At 39.9% G+C, this 20,634-nt stretch overlaps 2 protein-coding genes across 3 annotated transcripts; both read right to left on the bottom strand.

Moving 5' to 3' along the window:
- Window positions 1-776: 776 nt before the first annotated feature.
- Window positions 777-11,635, bottom strand: slc43a2b (solute carrier family 43 member 2b). 2 transcript variants are annotated; one of them, XM_005945395.3, is made up of 15 exons: window positions 11,558-11,635; window positions 10,396-10,708; window positions 7,846-8,140; window positions 7,665-7,720; window positions 7,476-7,552; window positions 5,374-5,466; window positions 4,897-5,030; window positions 4,492-4,688; window positions 4,252-4,395; window positions 4,099-4,116; window positions 3,416-3,548; window positions 3,127-3,259; window positions 2,569-2,642; window positions 2,321-2,444; window positions 777-2,244 (listed from the first exon to the last, which is right to left on the bottom strand). In XM_005945395.3, the coding sequence occupies exons 2-15, from the start codon at window positions 10,553-10,555 to the stop codon at window positions 2,083-2,085; spliced, it is 1,800 nt and encodes a 599-aa protein (XP_005945457.1). In that variant the 5' UTR covers window positions 10,556-10,708; window positions 11,558-11,635; the 3' UTR covers window positions 777-2,082. The 2 variants fall into 2 exon arrangements, with proteins under 2 accessions (XP_005945457.1, XP_005945458.1); XM_005945396.3 differs by lacking the exon at window positions 4,099-4,116.
- Window positions 11,636-13,343: 1,708 nt separating this feature from the next.
- LOC102307614 (ferroxidase HEPHL1) lies at window positions 13,344-18,037 on the bottom strand (the record flags this gene model as incomplete). The annotated part of the gene is given in 9 exon segments (XM_005945398.3): window positions 13,344-13,774; window positions 14,649-14,669; window positions 14,772-14,925; window positions 15,059-15,198; window positions 16,831-17,065; window positions 17,164-17,270; window positions 17,362-17,487; window positions 17,564-17,703; window positions 17,821-18,037. Coding segments are annotated over 9 exon segments (1,199 nt in total), but the record flags the coding sequence as incomplete, so codon positions are not given.
- Between the last annotated feature and the right edge of the window lie 2,597 nt (window positions 18,038-20,634).

The raw sequence follows: 20,634 nt of genomic DNA, 5'->3' as shown, positions 1-20,634 counted from the left end.
TTATGCCACCTGCTTTGTGGAACTGTATCTATGTTTTGATTTGGTTTAAATATTTAAGATAGTCTATTTACTTGTGGGGATAGGTTAATTGGAAAATCCAAATTGCCATTAGGTGTAAATGTGCGAGTGAATGTGAGCGCGAATGGTTGTCTGTCCCTGTGTGTTGGCCCTGCGACAGACTGGCGACCTGTCCAGGGTGTACCCTGCCTCTCGCCCTATGACAGCTGGGATAGGCTCCAGCGCCCCCCGCGACCCTGAAAAGGATAAGCGGAAGTGGATGGATGGATGGATGGATGGATGGATATTTACTTTTAAATCTTAGGCTGTATATCCAAATTTAATACAACATAACTGTAATTAAGGGTTTACAAGAACTATGAGCCAAAATCTACCCAGCCTTCTTCCTCTGGTGCTGGCTCCAGTGCAGGAATATGCTCCTAATGCTGACCCCTGCTGGCTGGTTGCAGAACAATCAAAAACCAATCTCCAACCAGTCTCAATAAATATTTTTTGGAATAGCAATTGATTGCAAGGCTGTACGTTTGATGAAAGGTGCTGATCAAAGTACTTCATCAGATGACTTTCATCTTGCATTTAAAGATTCCTCAAACCAATCAACCAAACAAATTGCCTCAGAAAAAAATCTCAAAATTGACCACAGTGGTCATTTAATTTCTCATCCTTAATGTGGATGGAACAGATTTCAAGGTAGAAAGGAACACTTTTGCAACTTGATGAGAATTACATGCAGACACTGAGTGCAGTCTGATAAAAAGTGAAAAAAGCAAGAGTCTTTATTAACCTCGGCAAATTTTTTTCATATTAAACAAACTTGCACAACAAAACATCCCTACATCATGACAGGAGGAGCTCTATGCTAACGGCACAGTATACAATCAGACACAGAAGCAGTTGTCAGCAAAGAGCAACTTAAATATGCCAAGAAATTTGAGTGTAAAATAAAATAAATAGAAATAAGAAGGCAGAAAAATCTAAGGCTAAGCAGAACTATTGCTGAAGGGGAACTGTCAAACTGAGCTTTTTTTGTGTGAAAGAAGGGTAAAAGTGCTGTATTTCTCTCAAGAGTAGGCGGACAGACTGGACCAAATATTGACTTTAAGGTAAGGCATCTGAACTGTAAGTAATTTACTCGTTTTTTTATTTGTATTGACATCGATGTGTAAATGGTAATGTCAAAAGCTGTTTTCACTGATATGTGTGATGAACCTTCAGTTAGATTCAACATCGAAATGCACCCTAAATTTAAATTATAAATAGAAAAACTAAAGTCAAAGAGTAAAATAAATAGTCTACAAACACACCACAGAGTGGCTCATTGAATGGATTGGAACCTTCAAAATACTGACATTCATCAATACTACACGATGCACTAAGCTACAGTTGTACTGTAATCAGATGTTAGCTTTAAGAAAAAAAAAATCCACCTCTGTAATTACTGTCCTGACTGTCTTTACTACTCGCTTGAGAAACATCAGCAAAAAGGCTCTTCTCCCCTTTCTGTTTCTCCTTAACAACACTGAATCAAAATCTACTGTACAACAAAAACCCAGCAGGTGAACAGAAAGGTGGTACTTTGCTGATTTTAAGTCAAAGTATGACAAAAACAAAAGAAAAGAAAAACAGATTCTGGTTTTCTGAATGACGTGGGATTCACAGAGGAAGAATCATCCTTTTTATGGTCGTGGGAGAAATACTGAAAGCAGCCTTAGGAGTGAGCTGCACTAGCGTGCGGCTCATTGGGGAGGGGATACAAAAAGACGTCAGAGGAGGATTTGGGGGAATACAGAGGCTGTTGCCTCTTTCCTTTCACAGCCTTTTCTCTCGCTTGTTCTTCTTTTCGCCCTCGCCCTTAGGTTTATTTATCTTTGTAGCATTTGGAAAATGGGCATATAGGTCCGTTGGTTTGTGTAATGTATAGAGAAGTACAAAAACATTATGTTTCATTGTGATATTTAACATTTCAGTTTTCCTTTTACAACCAGCTCCTTGTGTTCACGTGATTGCCCATGTTTCTCAAAATCTTCTTCATCCCTTCTTTTGTTTTCCTATTTTTGCTTTTCTCTAGACAAAGGCCTCTGGGATTTCAGAGCCGTTGATTTTGATGTAGATCTTAGCATTGTCATCCTTCAGCTGCTGCTCTTTGTAGAGAGTCCGTCGGTACCAGATCAGGTAGAGAGGCAGCAAGAAGCCCAGCATGCTTAGTACAAGGAGTCCAACATTGACCTAGAGGACAGTACAAGAATTAGCCACGCCCGAGGGCCTAATCTCTGATTGTGTTCATGTGTATGCATATCCATACCCAGAGTGGATCTCCACCCAGTGGTCCCATCATAGCCAAAAACAGTGGCTGCTGCAGCAGAGCAAACACAGCACTGACCAGAGACTGCATCCCTGTTAGACTTCCAAACAGTGACGAGGGATACCTGAGGACACACGAGACACGGCAGGTATCTTTAGCGTCTTAGTGTGAAGCTGCATCCACATATAGAAGAGTAAGATAATATGTGTGTGTGTGTGTGTGTGTGTGTGCGCATGTGTGAGACTTACACAGCAGCATAAAGGCCACCAACAGCAGAGTGGATGAATCCTCTCACAACCGTGTGTAAGATAAATGACACAATCTAGGGAAAGATAAAAGTATAAGAAATTATTATTCATTATCATTTCAGAAGATCAATCATCAAGTCTATTAGATTAAAAGATTAGCTACTCTTATCTATTTACTCTTACTTAGCTAACAGCTAAAACTGGTTAATCTTAGCTGTTAGCTAGTCTTAGTTATTAACACTTAGCTAACAACTAAGTATGGCTGATCTTGGCTAGCTGGTCTCAGCTATTAAAAATCAAATTAGCAGCTATGAAATAGCTGCTAATTTGATTTTATCATTCAGGATAACTTTTCCATCTATTTCTAGAATTTCTGCTAAGCTAAGCAAAACAGTAAAAGTGTTTTGTTTTCACTTTGTCTTGCAAGAAAGTAAACATAAACACCTAAAAGTCTAACTGTAATGTGCAGTGTAGTATAAACTGCAGTCAACGGAGATTGCAATTTACATCTAGTGTTAAGTGTGAAAAATGTTGGTAAACTCAAGCTGGACTACTCACCTGCAGGGGGAGATTAGGCACTAAGCACGTAATCCCAAATCCAACCAAAAGCAAGTTTGTGAGCAAGAATGCTCGCAGTGCATTGGTCACCTTCTGAATCTTTCTGTCTCTGCGCTTGGTCTTTGTTTCTCCTCTTCAGGTTTGAAACAGAAAGAAGGAGAGGTCATTTTTCAGTCACAATTACCTTTTATTTTTGGCTCTATTAATCACATTCTGTGTCTAGAAATGTTGAGAATTTAACAAAGTGGGTTTGTCCTGCATTGCAAAGGATTGCTAGTATTTGACATACTTGTTTAAGGGTTCCTTGTCTTCTTGTCCGTCATCACAGTCCTTCAGCTTCCAGTCCATAATCTGACCAATCACAGGGGTGGTCATCAGGCAAAGTAGCTGCAGCACCCCGAAGATGGAAGAGTACAAACTCACTGAAAAAGAGATCAGAGTGAGCATACAATATAAAAGGATAAGGAGAAAGTTTAAAATACAGTGACAGTGTTTGAAAGAATATACCTATACGGACTTGGTTAATAGGACAGTATAGTTAATATTTAGCACCTAGTATTAGTGCTATATTGAGTGGAACAATGGTTGATGCAGGAGGGGGTAAGGTTGTGTGGGTTATTTCTATGGGCTAAGGGAGTAATGATACACGGAAACTGCATCACGTGAAACTGCTCATATGGTGTGCACCCTTTGCTGCTAACGGGCAAAGTTAGTTAATAAGTACAGTAAATAGTCATTCTGTGCAGATTAAAGCAGAATGAAAGATCAAAACAACAGCCAAGGTCAACTGATGAAATAAAATAACTAGCTATTAAAAAAGGTGCTATTCAATGCTGTGAATGGTACTATTCACAGCATTGAATAGTACTAATCGCTGCTGTGATGCGTTTCTAAATTGTAAGTGTTTTCACCTTGAAATGTAACAGTCGAATGATTTAGTAATCTACTGATACAGAAGACTTCTTATCTTACCAACTTCCATTCTTTCCACTGAAAATCCAATTAAAACAAGTAAGCCAAACTGCTTTCAAGTTATGATTCATATTTGTTGAGAAAGAAACAGCAAAAGCATTCATGTTTAAGTATGCGTGCAAACTTCAAGCAAAGAGAAGTCGAGAAAGTGACCTGTATTGAGGTCTCCATCGGTGAGTGACTCCAGGACGCTGTTCATGGCTCCCATGTAGAACAAAAGACGAAGCTGAGTCATAGACATGGTCACTAGACTGAGCAGGAAAACTGGAGTGATGATAGTTTTAAAGAATGACTGGGCTGCAGAGGAGAAACGAAAAACGAAGAAGGGTAAATTCAGTGGATTTAAGTAAAGAGTGCATACATGGGTTCAGGTTTATAATACTGCAGTCTTACATTCTTCTTGTGGCTTGCACTCCATTTCCAGGTCCATGGTAGAGAGACAAAGATTGTTTCCATCTTTGGTAGTCAGCTCCTTTTGCTTTGTGTTGGTGCCCACGCTCAGACGACGGCCCACTGTGGTCACTTGCTTGTAGAACTGCTGACCTGTGATTTTATGGTCGAAGCCAAGCCAGCTGAACTTGATCTTCACACTGAGGAAGCAAAGGATGAGAGAGGGATTAGAATCCTGGATAACAAGAATGGGAGTAGAGGGGATTATGTTAAGGGTAACAGAGAAAAGTGGAAAGAGATGGGACCATGGGGGAATTGAACAATTAAAAAAAAAAAACTAACTGTTGGTGTGAATTGGCGCTATATAAATAAAATTGAATTTAATCAATTTGCATGTGTGTTACTAACGTGTAGTCCATATCTTCTGGGCCTGGGAATGGTTCCAGTGGCCAGTTGAAGAAGCAGTTCGTGAAGACCAGTCCTGCACAGGCGGCCCACACCACCAGAATAGTGATGAATGGTACGCCAAAGTCATAGATCACCTGTGTCCAAAACAAGGGCCCATAAATACAAAGTACAGTGCAAAAAAAGACATAGAGAAGACAGTTATAGTCACAGTTCTTGGACTAAACCTGTCTGGGAATTCTAAGTTCTCACAAGATTCTTATGGTGCACTTTGTTAATTGGGTTAGACAAAATCAAAGTTATCCTGTACTAATTGGCAGGAAAACCCACTCCTTGCATTTAACCCATCCTGAGAATTAGAACCAGTTCTCCTAATACTTCTGATAATCCATCTGTGGACCAGTTCTAGATTTTGGCAAGTGCCTTGATTGCCAAGATTAAGGTGCCAGGAGAAAATACGTAGCCTTCAGTGTTTGTTACCTTGACGCCGGGAAAAGTGACAGCAGAGGATGCGTAGGAGCCGATCATCAGGGCGATGAAGGTTGAACGGAGGTCCCCAAACATGTTTGGTAGCTAGAAGAAAAACGAATGAAGAAACAGGGAAAGAGGCCGTGAGCTTTACAGTGTTTTTGTTCTCTAGATTTTTGCATTAGATTGCACAGCAACTGAGATTAGATATATTCAGTTATCTAAAGGAAAAAATGGGGAGGTCAACTGTTGTGCAGCTGCACTTAGTTTAGTTTGGGAGGGGGTGGAGGTAGGGGGTGTGGGTGCAGATTGGGGCACTGTGAGGCTGGTACCTACTGACAATGGGGTCACAGTTTACAGTAAGACCCAATTAGTAAGCAGACTTGGCACCATGGCGCGAACATCAGAGAAAACAAAAATGCAACAGAGTAACATGAAACCAGCCCACCTCGGTGTATGTAAATATAAAACAGCATCACATAACACACACAGCTGTCCAACATACGACACTACTGATGAGTTCTTTCCAGCTGAAACAATCGGACGGGTCGGCTGAGGCGAGGTGACATTTGAGGACATAAAGATGTCTTTAATATACTTTTCTTTAAGAAGAAAAATGGATTTGGAAGCCAAAACGGGAGACAGCGGGTGACAACAAAACATCCGAATACAAAGGCATTCACAAGCTGTTCTGTTTTCAGGAGACTGAACAACAACAAGCTCATTCAATTACATAAGAGCGGGGAAAGCTAAGGAAGAGGTATGTGAGTGCTAAATTGAGAAGGCATGTGCACCTAGGTTACCAGGATTTCCCAACACTTTAATCAGGAATAACTTGAAAACTCATCTCATTGAGTTTAAATGACTAAAGGTGCTGTGCACAAGCAACTGCTGGATGAAACCTAGAACGCGGAAGGTGAGCTGACATTGGCACTGAGCCAGTAGTGGCCACTGAGGGCAGCTGACTGTTACCCAACATCCCTCAGCTGAGAATGAATGCTTTAAGGTCTGCGGAGAAGTCACGGACAAGCAGTCAAGCAACAGGGTTGTGTCTAATGATTAACCCGACACTGAGGCTTTCTTGTAAATTGAGCTGCTGAGGAGATGAAGTGAAACTTGGTGCGAGGGAAACATCTTTTTATGCACCACCTCTGGAGACTGACAGTAAAGGGAGCAAACAATTCTTTAAATCAAGGTTTTACTATAACACTGATATGAATGGCCATGGCAGCAAGTAATGAGAGACACGACAAATACAACAGGAGAAATAAAGGATGTAACAGCAAGAGTCAGTGCTGATATAGAATCGGGATGTTTCACTGGGAGATTTAGTGGAGCAGAGGCCCTCTCCAGTGAACAGCATCACCATGGTAGAGAACTGGACTCCCATGTGAGTCACTGCAGGCTGAACTGATGTCAAGGCCAGAGAAGAAGCGGGGTGGATAATTGCAGGACAAGAATGCAAATAAATGATGATCTTTAGACTGTTTATCTCGGCTTTTGTATCCTTGCCTGTAGGGCTGATTACATTTAAACTGTTTCAGGTATAAAGGCTTTTTCTTTGCTCCAAAGAATCTGTGAAATTTGATGAACTGAATCGAAGGATATGACTTCAGGAATTAGGCTCTTAACTGAAGTTTTAGACTTCCAAGAGTGATGCTGCTTGGGGTTTTTTTTAAAGTGGGAATTTCTGTGTTTAGGGTCTGTGCAGCAAGTCCATTAAGTCTTTGCAAGAACAGAGAAAAACGAGGGATAAGTAGGAGAAATTCTTGATTCCTCCTTCATGTCCTTTGTGAAGCACAATAATATCCCTCTAATCAACTCCCTTACCTGCTATCTGACACTTGGCAGGGTAATCCCTAGGAACGTGTAGTTCAACATTAGAAAAAAGGCAAAGTTAAAAAAAAAGAAGATTAAACAGGAGACAGGGTGGAACGTCAGACAATAAGGGAGGGAGAAGGCGAGCAGGCAGGGAGCCAACAGGCTATTATAAGAGAGCGAGTGAGACAAAGAGCTGTGTAGATAGAAACATACATCTGGACAAACATATTGCAGCAGGTGCAAGGACTCTATGGAACAAGGATTATAAAGCACACATCAGTGTGCACACTTACTGTGAGAGAGGTGAAGGTCATGCACATGCCCCCGAAGCCATTGAAAGTAAGAGCAATGAAGATAAGGACGGAGAGTTCTGCAAAAAAAAAACAAACAAACAACTATATATAAATATATATAAAAGTCAAAATCCATACAGTGCTCCAAATGTTACAGTGCAAAAAAGACTTTTGTTCATATGAACTCACCATTTGGTTTGTAGGCTCCATAAGCAATGAGTAGACAGGACAATCCAAAGCAGGTGCTGAAAATATATGATTGTGTCACACTTCTGATAACAAGCTAACTAAAGCTCTATTTATGACTACACGTGTATTTTTCTCCATACATCACAGTAAGTCTGGATAATTTCTTCCCTTCTTTGCTTACCTTCCCAGCAGTCTCAGTTTGCGAGGCCCATATTTATCCATGACAATCCCCAATGGCAGCGTGATGGCTGAGAGGAGGAAGGAGCCCACTGTGAAAGCCAAGTTCAGCATCTCATCCTGTTCTTTACAGATCAGCCAGCCGTTCATCCTCAGGGGCCCATCCATAGGGACCAGGGGCCTCATCTCGACACCGTCTCCCAAACCCACCACACCAGCCTCACTTTCATAGTCATAAGTGTACTCATCAGATGCCTGTGCTGAATGAGACTGGGACAGATTGTAGTTGGAGCTGTTACCTAAGGACCGAGATAAAAGTTGGTAGAATATAAGACGTTTTATAGGAATTATGCAAGTGGAAGATATTCAATAAGTTTGGATGTTTCAGGCTGACTTAATGTGCCCTTTTCACTTAGTTTTTTTTTTATAATGCTGCGAAAAAACAAACACCACCCAACTAAGATGCAGTGGATAATCAGGAATTTTTTAGGTTCTCTTCTGTGGCTGAAGAATATAGCTCTGAATAGTTTACTTATATCTCTAATACATCAATACATACCAATCAAATGTGCACAGCCAGTTAGATTAATTGTGAACCTCAGCATAAAATAAAAAAAGTGCCCCTAAAGATTATGATATGGAATGCAATTTGGATTTTATTTGCTACTTTGGAATGATATGAACAAAACGTGATAAGCTAGCACTTGCAATAAACTTCACATCATTATCAGGACCTGCAAGGAGATAATGTGAACAAGTGCAAAAGTCCAGAAGACGTCCAGGTGATGAAGTGAGGGGAGCTGCAGCTTTGGACCTTCTTAGCATTAGCTTTCCAGATCACGCTCTTCCAGTGCTATCAGCCACCGGTTATCTCTGGGAGGAAAAACGTGTGTGTGTGGCATCCCAACGTGAAACACTGTGACGCAATTCATGACCAAGTGCCAAAGTCTTCCCCAAGAAGACAGATCAGCATCTCATACCCTTTGAATCACTGGGACACAATGCTGACGGGAGCAGCTGAATGGCAAACTATATTGCTGAACGTGCAGTTAATACCCAACACTGTGTCCCTGTAGCATGTATAGCAAAATGTTTGACTGGGCATCCTGGTGCAAAATGACTTACAAAGGCTAGAAAAGGCATTAAGATGTTGGCACCGAGCTAATGCTGAACCCTGCACTAACACTGCACGCAAAACGAGAAAAGGCAGCTTCTAAATGCATCGATATCTTTTGCTTTATTTCATTTGAAGTGATCTGGTATTTCATAATTAAAATTCATAAAATGTTTATTACGAAACAAAGCACAAAGTGCAGTCTATATATTTTAAATGCCAAATATGTGCTTCTTGTGCCGGTCTATGCTGGACCATTATCTTTCCATTTCGCCATTCTACTTTTTACTGTTTCCTGGTTTGATTTCTACTGCTCATCGCTTTAGCTATCTCACCCTCTCTGCCCTTTGTCACTGAACTTTAAACTCACTTATTACCAGCTATAAATGCTTCCTGCTGATTACTTTGTTCCTCAATCACGTCACATGTTTGAAAAAAAAGCTGAGCTGGTGCTTGCTGCTGTTCTCCTTTTTTTTTTTCTTCTTCTCTTATGTCATCAGAACAAGATAAGATGACTGTGGCAGTTCTCCAGGAAGTTATTGCTCAACTTTTACTTGACTGGTGAGTGTGCACAGCTTCACAGCTAAAACATTTGCACTACCCTATAAAATGTTGTTCCTTTGCAGGTAAATGTGTATGAGACAGCTGTCAGCCTTTATAAGTTTTTATTGCTGAATGTTAATATTAGCCACTGGTGCAGAGGTGAGTAAAACATCCTGCTGCATGTTATAAATGCTCCAGGACTTAGTGTGGATATTAACATGTTTACCTCTTTCAGGCCATGGGACGCCACACAGTATCACCTCGGGTCCTCCTTTACGTTCCCCTTGTTTATTCTCTTTTAAAAGACCACGCCGGGGTCACTTAGGCTGAGTGCATCAATCCAACCTTTGTTCTTAACGATACAAAGTACCTGGTGTAACTTTTGTCATAGTGTGGGACTCTTGACATAAAGAGAGCAAGCTTTAAACAATACAGACTCAGGTAAAAGGATCAGCCGATCAGTCCATCATTGGTCTATCAGTTGACTCTCAACAAGTCTACTGCACCATAAAACCTTTTATACTTTCACTTTAGACCAACTGACCTACCTGTTACACTGCTCTTTATTTCATTTGCCTGCTCAGATTTAATTTCCTGAGTCCTTAAAACAGGTTATGACACTTGTACAGAAAAAAATCCTCATTCTCCCTAAAGAATGGAAGAGGCCAGAACACAGTAGTCTCGTATTACAACTGTTGAATAAAACCCGCTCCTAACTTAAGATCACCATTGCTGTCAATCACTTAATCCTTATTTTATTGGGATATTTCAGCGTACAAAAAGGAAAAAGTGCTTTCCAAAAGCTAAGTCAAAAAACCAATTGTCTTTTCTTTCTTTCTTTACAAGGCATTGCCATAACTATTTTGGTAATTATAAAACACAAGAGTTTCGACTTACCCTCCTCGCTGCAAAGGTACGAGTAGAAGCCCTCTGACTTGAGCATGATGAGGAGCGATCCCCATCCCAGCAGCACAGCAGAGAAGAGCAAATTCTCAATGATAGCAGTCACTGCCATCCACCAGCGCCTGGCAAATGCTGTGGCCAGGGTTGGAGCCATGGTTGATTGGGAAAAAAAGTTAAAGACAGAAGCAAAAAGCAAGAGGAGAGAGATTTAGGGGACAAAGAAAGAAAGGGAGAAAGAAGATGTAGCTGGAAGTGCAGAAAGAACCTCCCTGACTGACGCTCGGATGAAAGATCACAGCTCACTTATCTGTGAAGAGAAAAGAGCAAGAGGAGGGGGGGAGGTCTTACAGTTAGCCTATCACTGTGACAGACAGATAGAAAGGCTCACTTCTTTTTATAAGATTACAAGATCAATCACTTAACTTTGAACCCAGCAGAGGAAGGCTGGCTGCACTGCATGGAAATCTGTGCTGTTTGTTTGTGGCACTTTTCTGATTAATTTAAAGTGTCTGTGTTAGTTAGATACAGAGAAGACGCTAAGCTCTACATCAACTAACATTAAGTGGTGAATGATTAACTTTTGTCATTGTAGGAAGATTATGACATCATGAGACAAAGACCTTGCATTACATTACAGGCACTTATAATACATGCACCCATAGTGGACTTTCTGCTGATTTCTGGAAAAACCAAACTGGTCTAAACTGGACATGCACGGAAAATGGGATTCTCTCACTGCCCATGGCCCCTCATGCCCATCCAACCGCAGCTTTTCTCTGCAATTAGTGTGGCACATCCACAGCCAGACAAACAATAAACAAATCAAACGGGAACAGCCAACCTCTCTCTCTGTCTCTCTCTCTCTCACACACACACACGCACGCACGCACACACACACACTGTCTGTTCAGCTAGTAGAATAAAAGTAGTTGCAGAGCTGCAGAGTTAGTTGTACGCCTCAACAAAATGACCAAATCAAACGAGAATACACTCCTGGAAATCATTTAATTGTAGGAGCTGTTGTTGAATGCCTCATTTAATTAAAAAAAAATGAAATCACTTTCCCACTCCTGTTTCAGTCATCCACTCTCTATAGCACACTTCAAAGCAAATTACAGATCTGCTTTGACATGTTCAGTGAGTCTTAATTTCTTACCACTGGGGCTCAGAGCTGCTCCTTCCAGCTTCAAAGTGATGCCTTCTGGTAGGCTTTGAGTAACCTGGTTTCTGTGAAAATCCACTTTTATATACCAGCGTCGCCCGCACATAGCGCCCCCTATGGACATTACCATGCAGTATGTCTGGACTCCAACCAGCCTTTATTTTGTTGACACTTTTATCACCAGATAGTTATATAATTTAATAATTGTGGGTCTAAATCCATTATTTTTACTTTAATTAAATGTGGTGAACTATGAAGAAAAAAGAAAATAACCTGTGTCTAATTAAACAGATTTTACAGGTAATGACAGGAAATATGACGGTTGTGTGTATCAGTTGATAAAGAATAAGAGCAGACTTCCCCTATTTCAGTATTTACGCCACCTGTTTACTTATGTTAATCTGAGAAATTAGAGAAAATAAAACATCAAAAAAGAATACTCCATTGAAGTCTTTGTTAAAATTCAGCAACAGTAAAAGTTAAAGTCTTAAATCTTTAAAGTTGATTTAACTAAAGCTTCAGCATAACTGACCAAAACCCTCTTGAGCAACTCTTGTATTGAGTGTTTTTGTACACATAAGACTTTAAATGAGCTGCAGTTTTTATTTCCTGTACAGGATTCGCCCCTTCTTAATTTTTATTATTGGTTCTGTTTCTTAGTTTAATTCTAAGCACACTGTTAAATGAAAAAAACGAATCTGGTTAAAGCAAGTTAACACACGTTTACACCGAAATGTCAGAGTTATATCAGCAAACTTGTTTTTCAGGTTGGACACTTGAGTTTGTCCCCCTGCAGTGGACTGTGATTCAGCTCTAATCAATTGGCCACTCAATGATTCAGTGACCACTGTGACCATATCTGCATAAACACTGATGTGCTGCTTTGTGTTGTTACAGTCTTCAGTATCTCACACTGAGAGCACTCTTTAAACCTTTCAACAGCAAAACAGTTAAACTAATGCGATCTCTCATCTCTAATTTTCAGCTCTAATCAGTCTGTTTGAATATCAGCAGGCCGATCACAAGGTGGAGGTACCCAGCCTTACTTCACAGTTATTGACAAACTCTTTACAGTCACATCAAGTACATTTAATCACTAGTGCACTGTTTTTCCAAGCCTTATCAAAACCATTTATTGACCTGCTTGCTTCTCACACCTTACATTTGTGTCAAATAGTCTAATCATTTAGATATTGTTTACTGTCTCAACAAGGGGCCAAATCTGTATGTTTAACTGTTAATCTTAAGGTAAAAACCAAAAAAATATCCGGTATCTTTTAAATTGTGGCACACACATTGAGAACTTGCTATTTTTTCATAGAATTAACGCCACCTTGTGGCTTTTAGTGATCCTGGCACAGTCATCCAGGTTCATGGCCCATATGCAAAGCTCAAGCTCAGCTAAAAAAACAGTAAAATGAGTCAAATTTGGGGAATTTGTTCAATTTTTTCACCTTTCAGGTTCACAAAAATGCTGCTATTTTAAAACAGATAAATGTATTGTGACTGCTTTGCTTAACACTTTTACTCGTCTGTGGTATGTACCATGAGTACTGTTTATTCTCCAATAAATCTTTACTCTCTCTGGAATTTCTACTCATTAGTACTCATTTCTAAGCATAAATAAGTCTAGCTTGTCTTAAAAATATACTCTCCTCAAGTGTTCACATCTAGAAAAGAAATCTGTGGGTGTCTAGTGGGACAGATTATTCCACATCCAAACCCAGCACTGTTGTGCTAGCACAAGAAAATGAATTACTCACACTGACGCATGCCACAGTGCAACTGAAAAAGTTTTTTTTTTATTGCACATTCATACTTGAAATCCAGTATTTGGTAGCAGAAGTAAAAAAAAAATAAAATAAAAATAAAAATAAAAGCCAACATAGTGCAATATGACAGAAAGCAGCAACAGAAACAAATCCCAACTGTAAAATGCTTTGTTTCCTTCATTCTAATGCATAAAGTCATCTTGAACATTATACATGATTGTAAAGTGGTATATATAATTTAACTGGCCTGGGCCATGCTTGATATTTATGTACATGATCTCAATCAAACACATAAGTGACAGCAACTCCGTGTTTTATAAGTGCATCAGTGACCACTGTTATAATCCACACATATAATCTGTTGTCAAGGTCCCTCATCATTAACCTATAGCCAGTAGAACAAACAGCGAGAGCAGCATCTTTATGGAGCTTTTAGTTCCTGGTGGTGTAAAAGGAAAAGAAATATAAGTGAGAGATAAGGGAAGCCAGAAAAAGCATTACAACATTACCCAAAAATCTATGAATCTTCCCTGTGATGGGCTGCAGGTAACAGTTTTCTAGAAATGCATATGTTTGATCTTTGAAAAAGGGAACACTAAATGTAACACCCGCCTTATCAACATTTACGCTTAGTCAAAAATTCCTTAGCAGCACTGCATCAACAGTGCCACAAGGACACCTGACGCAAATGACTGTTTTGCTATACCCAATACAAACAGAGCAAAGACAGATAAACTTTAAAAACATTTCCCATCAGTTACATAACAGTACTGAGGAAATGCTTTGTCCTGCAGTACTTGTGACCGATGGTGTGCCGCAGAGGAGAGATGAATGGTATGCTGTGGTAGTAACCACACCAAATAAAAAAGACCACTGCTCTTGAAGAAATATTCCAGTGTTTATGCATGTTTGGTTACTGAAAAGCATGCCTCCAAACGTTTTGTATGTAATTCCAGGCACAGGATACGGAATCAGGAATATATTCAGACACATAATACATAAAAAAAAAACAATCTACAATGTTTAAAAGTATAAATAGCAACCCAGTGTGTTAAAGTGTATTTTTGTGACAATGACATCATAGTTATTGTAATGCAATTCAGTCCTTTGAAACAGTAATAGTGACATAATACAAAAGTTGTTAAAGAAATTCAATACTCTGTGTGAAATGTATTTTTCAATCATGTTTCCTACAAAATTAAGTTGCATTACTTTTAGGCTCTATTTGATATAAAGTTAAAGTGACAGAATACAGAAATCTTCCACCCAGTGACGCCCAGTAACAATTTTTACGTGAAAAAAACAGATCTTACCATGCGAGGAGTTTTCTGGAACTGAAAAAAACAAACAAGCGAAATGTTAAACTCATTTCTAATTAATAGGTGACAGTGTATTAACATGAGAGACTGCCCCGCAGATCCTTTACACTGACCAACCTTTGATGGTGAAAGTGGTCTCCATGCCAGCATGGATATGGTCAGTCACATGACAGTGGAGCAACCATGTGCCTGGGTTTCCAGCCACCATCTCCACAGTCTGGAAGGTCCCGGGGAACAGATCAAAGACGTCTGCACGGTGCACAAGGTCCGTCTGACACACATAAGAGTGGTGCAAAAAAGGGGGAACAGCGAAGAGGAAATATAAATGGAGATATGATTCTTTCGGTGCGAAAAAAAGAATGGTCTTCCCGCTGCGAGTGACCACTGACAAAGCACAAACAAACCTTGTAAGTAAAGGTCTCTGCATGAAAGTGAACAGTGTGCATGTCTATTTCGTTGCCCATTCCGATGAGATACCAGTCAACTTTCTGGCCCTGAGTCATCTCCAATCCATGGAGGTTCCCATATAGCTTCCCATTGATCCCTGCAGCAGACACATTCACACACAGAATCAGAGACATGGTGCACAAGAGAAACAGGAAATGTGAAAGCAAACACACTTCAGCACACTCATCAAAAGCAAGCTGAGGAATAAAGGTCTGATTTTGTATCCAGTACAGGACTTCATTGAATTTAACCTCATTTCTACTGTCTGATAAAGAGAAGTGGAATGTCCCTGCTTCCTGCTGGATCAACTTTAGATGATGTACATTGATGTTTGTGGACTGAATTTGGGGATTTGCTTGTTAGTATGCATGCATGTAATTTATTTTATCTTAAATAATTTGCATTTGAAACTTTTTGTGTTGTTTAACTCTCCTCAGAATTTTATTGGCACTTCTACACTGTGCCCTAACTTTACCCAGATTTGCCTATTTTATGATACAGCCAGGGGTTAAAGTGGGCCAGAAGAGGAATCCAGCAAAGATCCAAAACATCATTCAAGCACCGTCATTTAATGAGTAAGTAGACAGGTTAATGCATGTTACTACTGGATGAGTTTATTTTTCACGAGCTGCAGGCTGGCATGCCCTTCAGTGGCAGCATGGAGATACTTCCTCAGTAACAAGAAAACAATCCCTACGATGCCTTCATGGTACAGATATAAATTTGCAGTTGCTGAACTTAAGCATCTAGCTGCAGAAGAGGAGTGAGCATAAATGGAGTAACGTCAGGTCATTTCAGATGCAACTTTTCAAACAGCTCAACAGACACGAAATAAACTGTTTCTTTCACAAAATGTGTCTCTGACTAAACACCAGATTTAAATATTGATTAATTCCATCTTAAATCAACACAAGCCTGCTTGATCTCTGATCTGCTCGAGTTCCAATTTGCCTAAAAATTTTATGGGCGAAAGTTTGAACATGTATAATGAGTCCTGTGAAATTTTAGCTTCATATACCAAATGCCTTTCAAGATCATTTTTAAAAAAATGGTCAGTCAACCTGCTTTTTGCACGTTGAAGATTGTTACGGCCCTGGGCCGGCTGTGTACCTTTGTTGTGCTCTGTCTTTAAGACTCCACAGGTCCTTCCCAATTGGAGACCAATCAGCCGCCGCCAGCTCTCCAATCGGGAAGGACCTGTGGAGTCTTAAAGACAGAGCACAACAAAGGTACACAGCCGGCCCAGGGCCGTAACAAAGATATTCATGTTTGAACATGAATATCTCAAAAACTGTTTAATATAAAAGCATCCAAAAGTTCTTCCACAAAAGTAAAACTATTTTAGACAGTCTTGTCCAAACAGAACGGAGTTTCCAGATGGTGCTATAGTTATAAGTTATGTCTGTGAAGGTTCTCAGTCATAAGTTAGAAATTAATTTTGTTAAATTTGTGCATATTTTCTATTTTCGAGATCTGGGTCATTCCATTTCAAATCATCAAGTTTTTTTTTGAATATTTTCTGCTCAACCATCTCTGATTTGCTGTCCTGATTCATTGTGGTGGCAACAAAAACGATTACATTTATACTAGGTTACATCAAGATCAACAGACATCAATTTATGTTTATCTTCTCTGGATATAATAGGTGAATATGTTTACTAAATCTAAAGTTTAATTCTTTGGCCAATAAGGTTGTTTTTCTTTCTGTGGCCCCGTTCACTCTTCTTACCGTGCATCTTGTTACTCTCCTCAAACTCTTCATCTGGAGTGAAGTTCTCAGGGTTGAGACCAAGGTACGTTCTGATGTTGTCTCCCAAATACCAGGACTTGTTTTCATCATGCACCATAAAGAGCAGTGCAAACTCCCTCTCCACGTCACTCCTCTCCCTATCGGGACCCTCCCCACGCTTCAGAGTCCCAGGCCTGCATATCACCAGAGGCCCCAGAAGGCCGCTGTACAGATCCTGAACATAAACAAACACCTTATCAGAATAAAATCTAATACTTCAACTCCTGCTTAAATATTCTAGTTGCGCTGTAAATGATGCGCTTCTATTTTTACCATAACAAAGTCAACAGTGGAGTAGTAGATATAAGAGATACAGTTAGGATCCGTGACCCCTGGACCAGAGCTTTCAGGAACATCCCAAGTTACTTCAATAAAGTTGCCTGAAGGTTCAGAGAACATAAAAAGTATGAATCCTACTGCTTCTTTAAAAAGCCAGCATTTTTTATGCCCGTTTAAAAATTCATTTCTCACCGGGTTTGACAGGAATGTGTCCACCGCTGGCCCTAACGCCATGTGTGGTTATTGAGTATGGTCGGGTGGCATTGTTCTTGAATATAATCACGATCTGCTCTCCTACTTCTGCTTTGATTATTGGCCCTACAGGAGAAAATAAAACTCATGTCATCTTCATTCTTCTCTTAGTAAAAACAACATAAAGAACTGTTAAGCTTACCTAGAATTTCCAAATGCTGCTGGTTGGGCTGCCTTTTCTTCTGAACACTGAAGGTGTCATCAGTATATTCTCTATACACCACCTTCTTATAGCGTGAGCCAATTCTGTTCTTTCCTTTTCCCACAAATATGCTGCCTGGACTGGGAGACAAGTAGCAATTTGCTTCTATTAACAAACAGTAATAAGTTATGGCATGAATTACAGGTTGTGGCTTCAACAATGAAACGTATCATCCTGCAATTATCTCACTCACACACCTGTCCTTTGGTGTGCTATGGTGTTTCTCCAGCTCCCAGTCTCTCTTAGGTGAATAGTCCCACTCTATTTCCTCAGCACTGATGAAATATCGCACAGTCTTGTTCAGCTTTGTGTATTTGTGATTTACTTTTTTTCCTGGGCACTCATTAACTTTATACCACTGCCTCATGCCACCTGAGTAGTGATCTATTACTGTGCAGCTCACCTCATACACACCTGTTTGGAGAAACAACAAACAAGAAAAGGTTAAGGATTTGGACACATTCATGTGCCTTAAAAACAGGGCAACATGTGAAAAAGGCAAACTTAATAACTGATTGTGTCGCTCTTCGCAGAATGAACTGCAATCAAATGTTTACAATAACTGACAATAAGTCTCTCACATCACTGTGCAGGAATATCAGCGCACTCTTCTTTGCAGGAGATTTTTAATTCAGCTACATCGGACAGTTTTCAAGCATGAACAGTATGTTTAAGGTCAAGTCAAAGCATCTCGACCTGATTTAAGTCACTTTGTCACGGTCCCCGTGTCTCTCTGGTTGGCCCACTCTGGCTACAGGTTTTGTTGTTGTTGTTGTTCATTTTTGTTTTCTTTGTCTCTCCTCCTCCTCTCTGCCTGGGTGGAGCTCGTTACGGGCTCTCGCTCTTGGCCCACGCACCTGTGTGATTGTGTCCACCTGCTGCTGATCTGGCTGATTTCCCCAGCTGCTATTTAAGGCAGTGGCACAGAGCAGCTCACCGCTGGAATGTTGAACCTCCTGAGTTCATGCTCGCGGCATTTTCAAAAGAATCCCCTGTGTGTATTTTGCTGTGGAACTAACGTTAACTTCTGTGTGTAGATATCCCTCTTCTGGACCACATCACGGGACCTGCCCGGGTGTGGCAGCGTGTGTGAAGTTTTGGAGCGAGTGCGGCTGAAGAGGAGGTCGTGTGTGCGGAGGAGCTGTGGCGGTGACTGTGTGGAAGAGGAAGCGTGTGTGTGGATTTCCCCCCTCCTTCTCTCCCTGGAGCCCTGGACCCCCCTCCCAACTCACTGTACATATATATAGCACTGAGGTGATCCCTGTTGTAAATAAATCTCCTTTTGGTCTCTGAGAAAGAACTGTCTGCGCGTGAGTCCGTTCAGTAGCCATGACACACTTAATTGGTCACTTCAACTTGCTGGTGTGTTTTGGATTGCCGCATAAGTCGAGTGAGCTTGAACTCAGGGGAACGGACTGATGGCCGGGCATTGCCCTTGTGGATTTTTGGTAGAGAGCAGAATTCATGTTTCCATGGTTCAATTATGACAAGACGCCCAGGTCTGGAAGCAGAAAAGCAGCTCCAGACCATCGCACTACCAAGAGCATATTTGACTGTTGGTGTGAAGTCATTTTGTCTCATCAGTCCACAGAATACTTTCCCCAAAGTCTTTGGGATGATCAGGATGTTTTCTGACAAATGTGACATCCTGGAAAAGCCATCGAGGAGTAACTCCTGGAGTAATTTTGGTCCCGCCAGACACACAGGTTTCGGAAGGTTCCCCACTGTTCCAGGTTTTCTCTCACAGTGGTTCACAAGAATACTAAAGACTTTATATTTACATTGCTTTATAATCTGTTCCAGACCGACAGACCTCAATGATTTTCTCTCAGCTTTTTTCTTTACATTGGGGCTTTAAGTGTTACTTTTTGAGATCTTTTAGCCTACTTCACTTGTGCAGACAGGTTCTGTGTATGTGATTCCTTGATTCAACAGGTCTTGCAGTAATGAGGCCTGAGTGTAACATGTGAAAATGAACTAAGCTTTAACTCAGGGATAATTACTTTCTACACAGGGCTATAGGTTTGGATAACTTTTCTCAATCAATTAATGAAATCATCATTGAAAAACTGAAATATTATATTTACTCAAGTTATTATTTATTTATTTTACTAATTATTAAAATATGTTTGATGAAATGCGAAAAAATAAGAAACCAGGAAGGGGGGAAAGTACTTTTTCATGGCATGGAAGATATAAATGCACAGAGTACAAAAACCTTTGATTTCATGTTTATTTCAAATGGCACCTAGCTCATGTTTCCTGTCAGTTTGACTGCATGTATTTTGAGTCAAGCTGAAGAAAAGCATGTGACAAAACAATGCTATAATAAACTGTCAGTGATTACCACTGCAGGAAAAAAGATGTTGTTTGCACCTTTTTTGCAAAGCTTAGCTTGCTTGGGGTTTTCCTTGTTTTGCAAATGTCTGCGCAATATGAGAAAACAGATGCTGTATATTTTGTGAATCTAGATCTTTGCTTTGTTTTTTTTGATGAGTGAAATTCTAATATTCTATTTTATGATACATACCACTATTTAGATCTATAGTGCTAACTTCGCTACCTATCCATACTCCCCTTTTTCACTGCAGGAACAACCATATAGCACATGTGTGTGTGTGTGTGTGTGTGTATATATATATATATGTATATATATATGTATATATGTGTGTATATATGTATGTATGTATATATATGTTATATGTATGTATATATTGTATGTATATGTATATATGTGTATATATGTATATGTGTATATATATATATATGTATATGTGTATATATATATATGTATATGTGTATATATATATATATGTATATGTGTATATATATATATATGTATATGTGTATATATATATATGTATATGTGTATATATATATATGTATATATATGTATGTATATGTATGTATATATGTATGTATATATATATATATATATACAAGGAAAATCTCTGGCTCTCACAGACCTGTAACGTCTTCTGTAAGAAGCTTTTCTGTCCCCCACTCGGCCT

Source organism: Haplochromis burtoni, unplaced genomic scaffold (assembly GCF_018398535.1).
Source record: "Haplochromis burtoni strain Fernald_Lab_line unplaced genomic scaffold, NCSU_Asbu1 Contig_447, whole genome shotgun sequence".
NCBI classification, from domain to species: domain Eukaryota; kingdom Metazoa; phylum Chordata; class Actinopteri; order Cichliformes; family Cichlidae; genus Haplochromis; species Haplochromis burtoni.
The sequence above is the reverse complement of the archived record's forward strand: the minus strand, read 5'-3'. Positions and strand labels throughout refer to the sequence as shown.

Excerpts from the sequence above, each read along its gene's own strand:
- slc43a2b (XM_005945395.3), bottom strand. The coding sequence starts at position 10,555 with ATGGCTCCAACCCTGGCCACAGCATTTGCCAGGCGCTGGTGGATGGCA. Across the intron at positions 8,141-10,395 it reads GTACCTTTGCAGCGAGGAGG|GTAACAGCTCCAACTACAAT; the intron begins GTAAGTCGAAAC and ends CTCGGTCCTTAG. Across the intron at positions 7,721-7,845 it reads AAACTGAGACTGCTGGGAAG|CACCTGCTTTGGATTGTCCT; the intron begins GTAAGCAAAGAA and ends ATATATTTTCAG.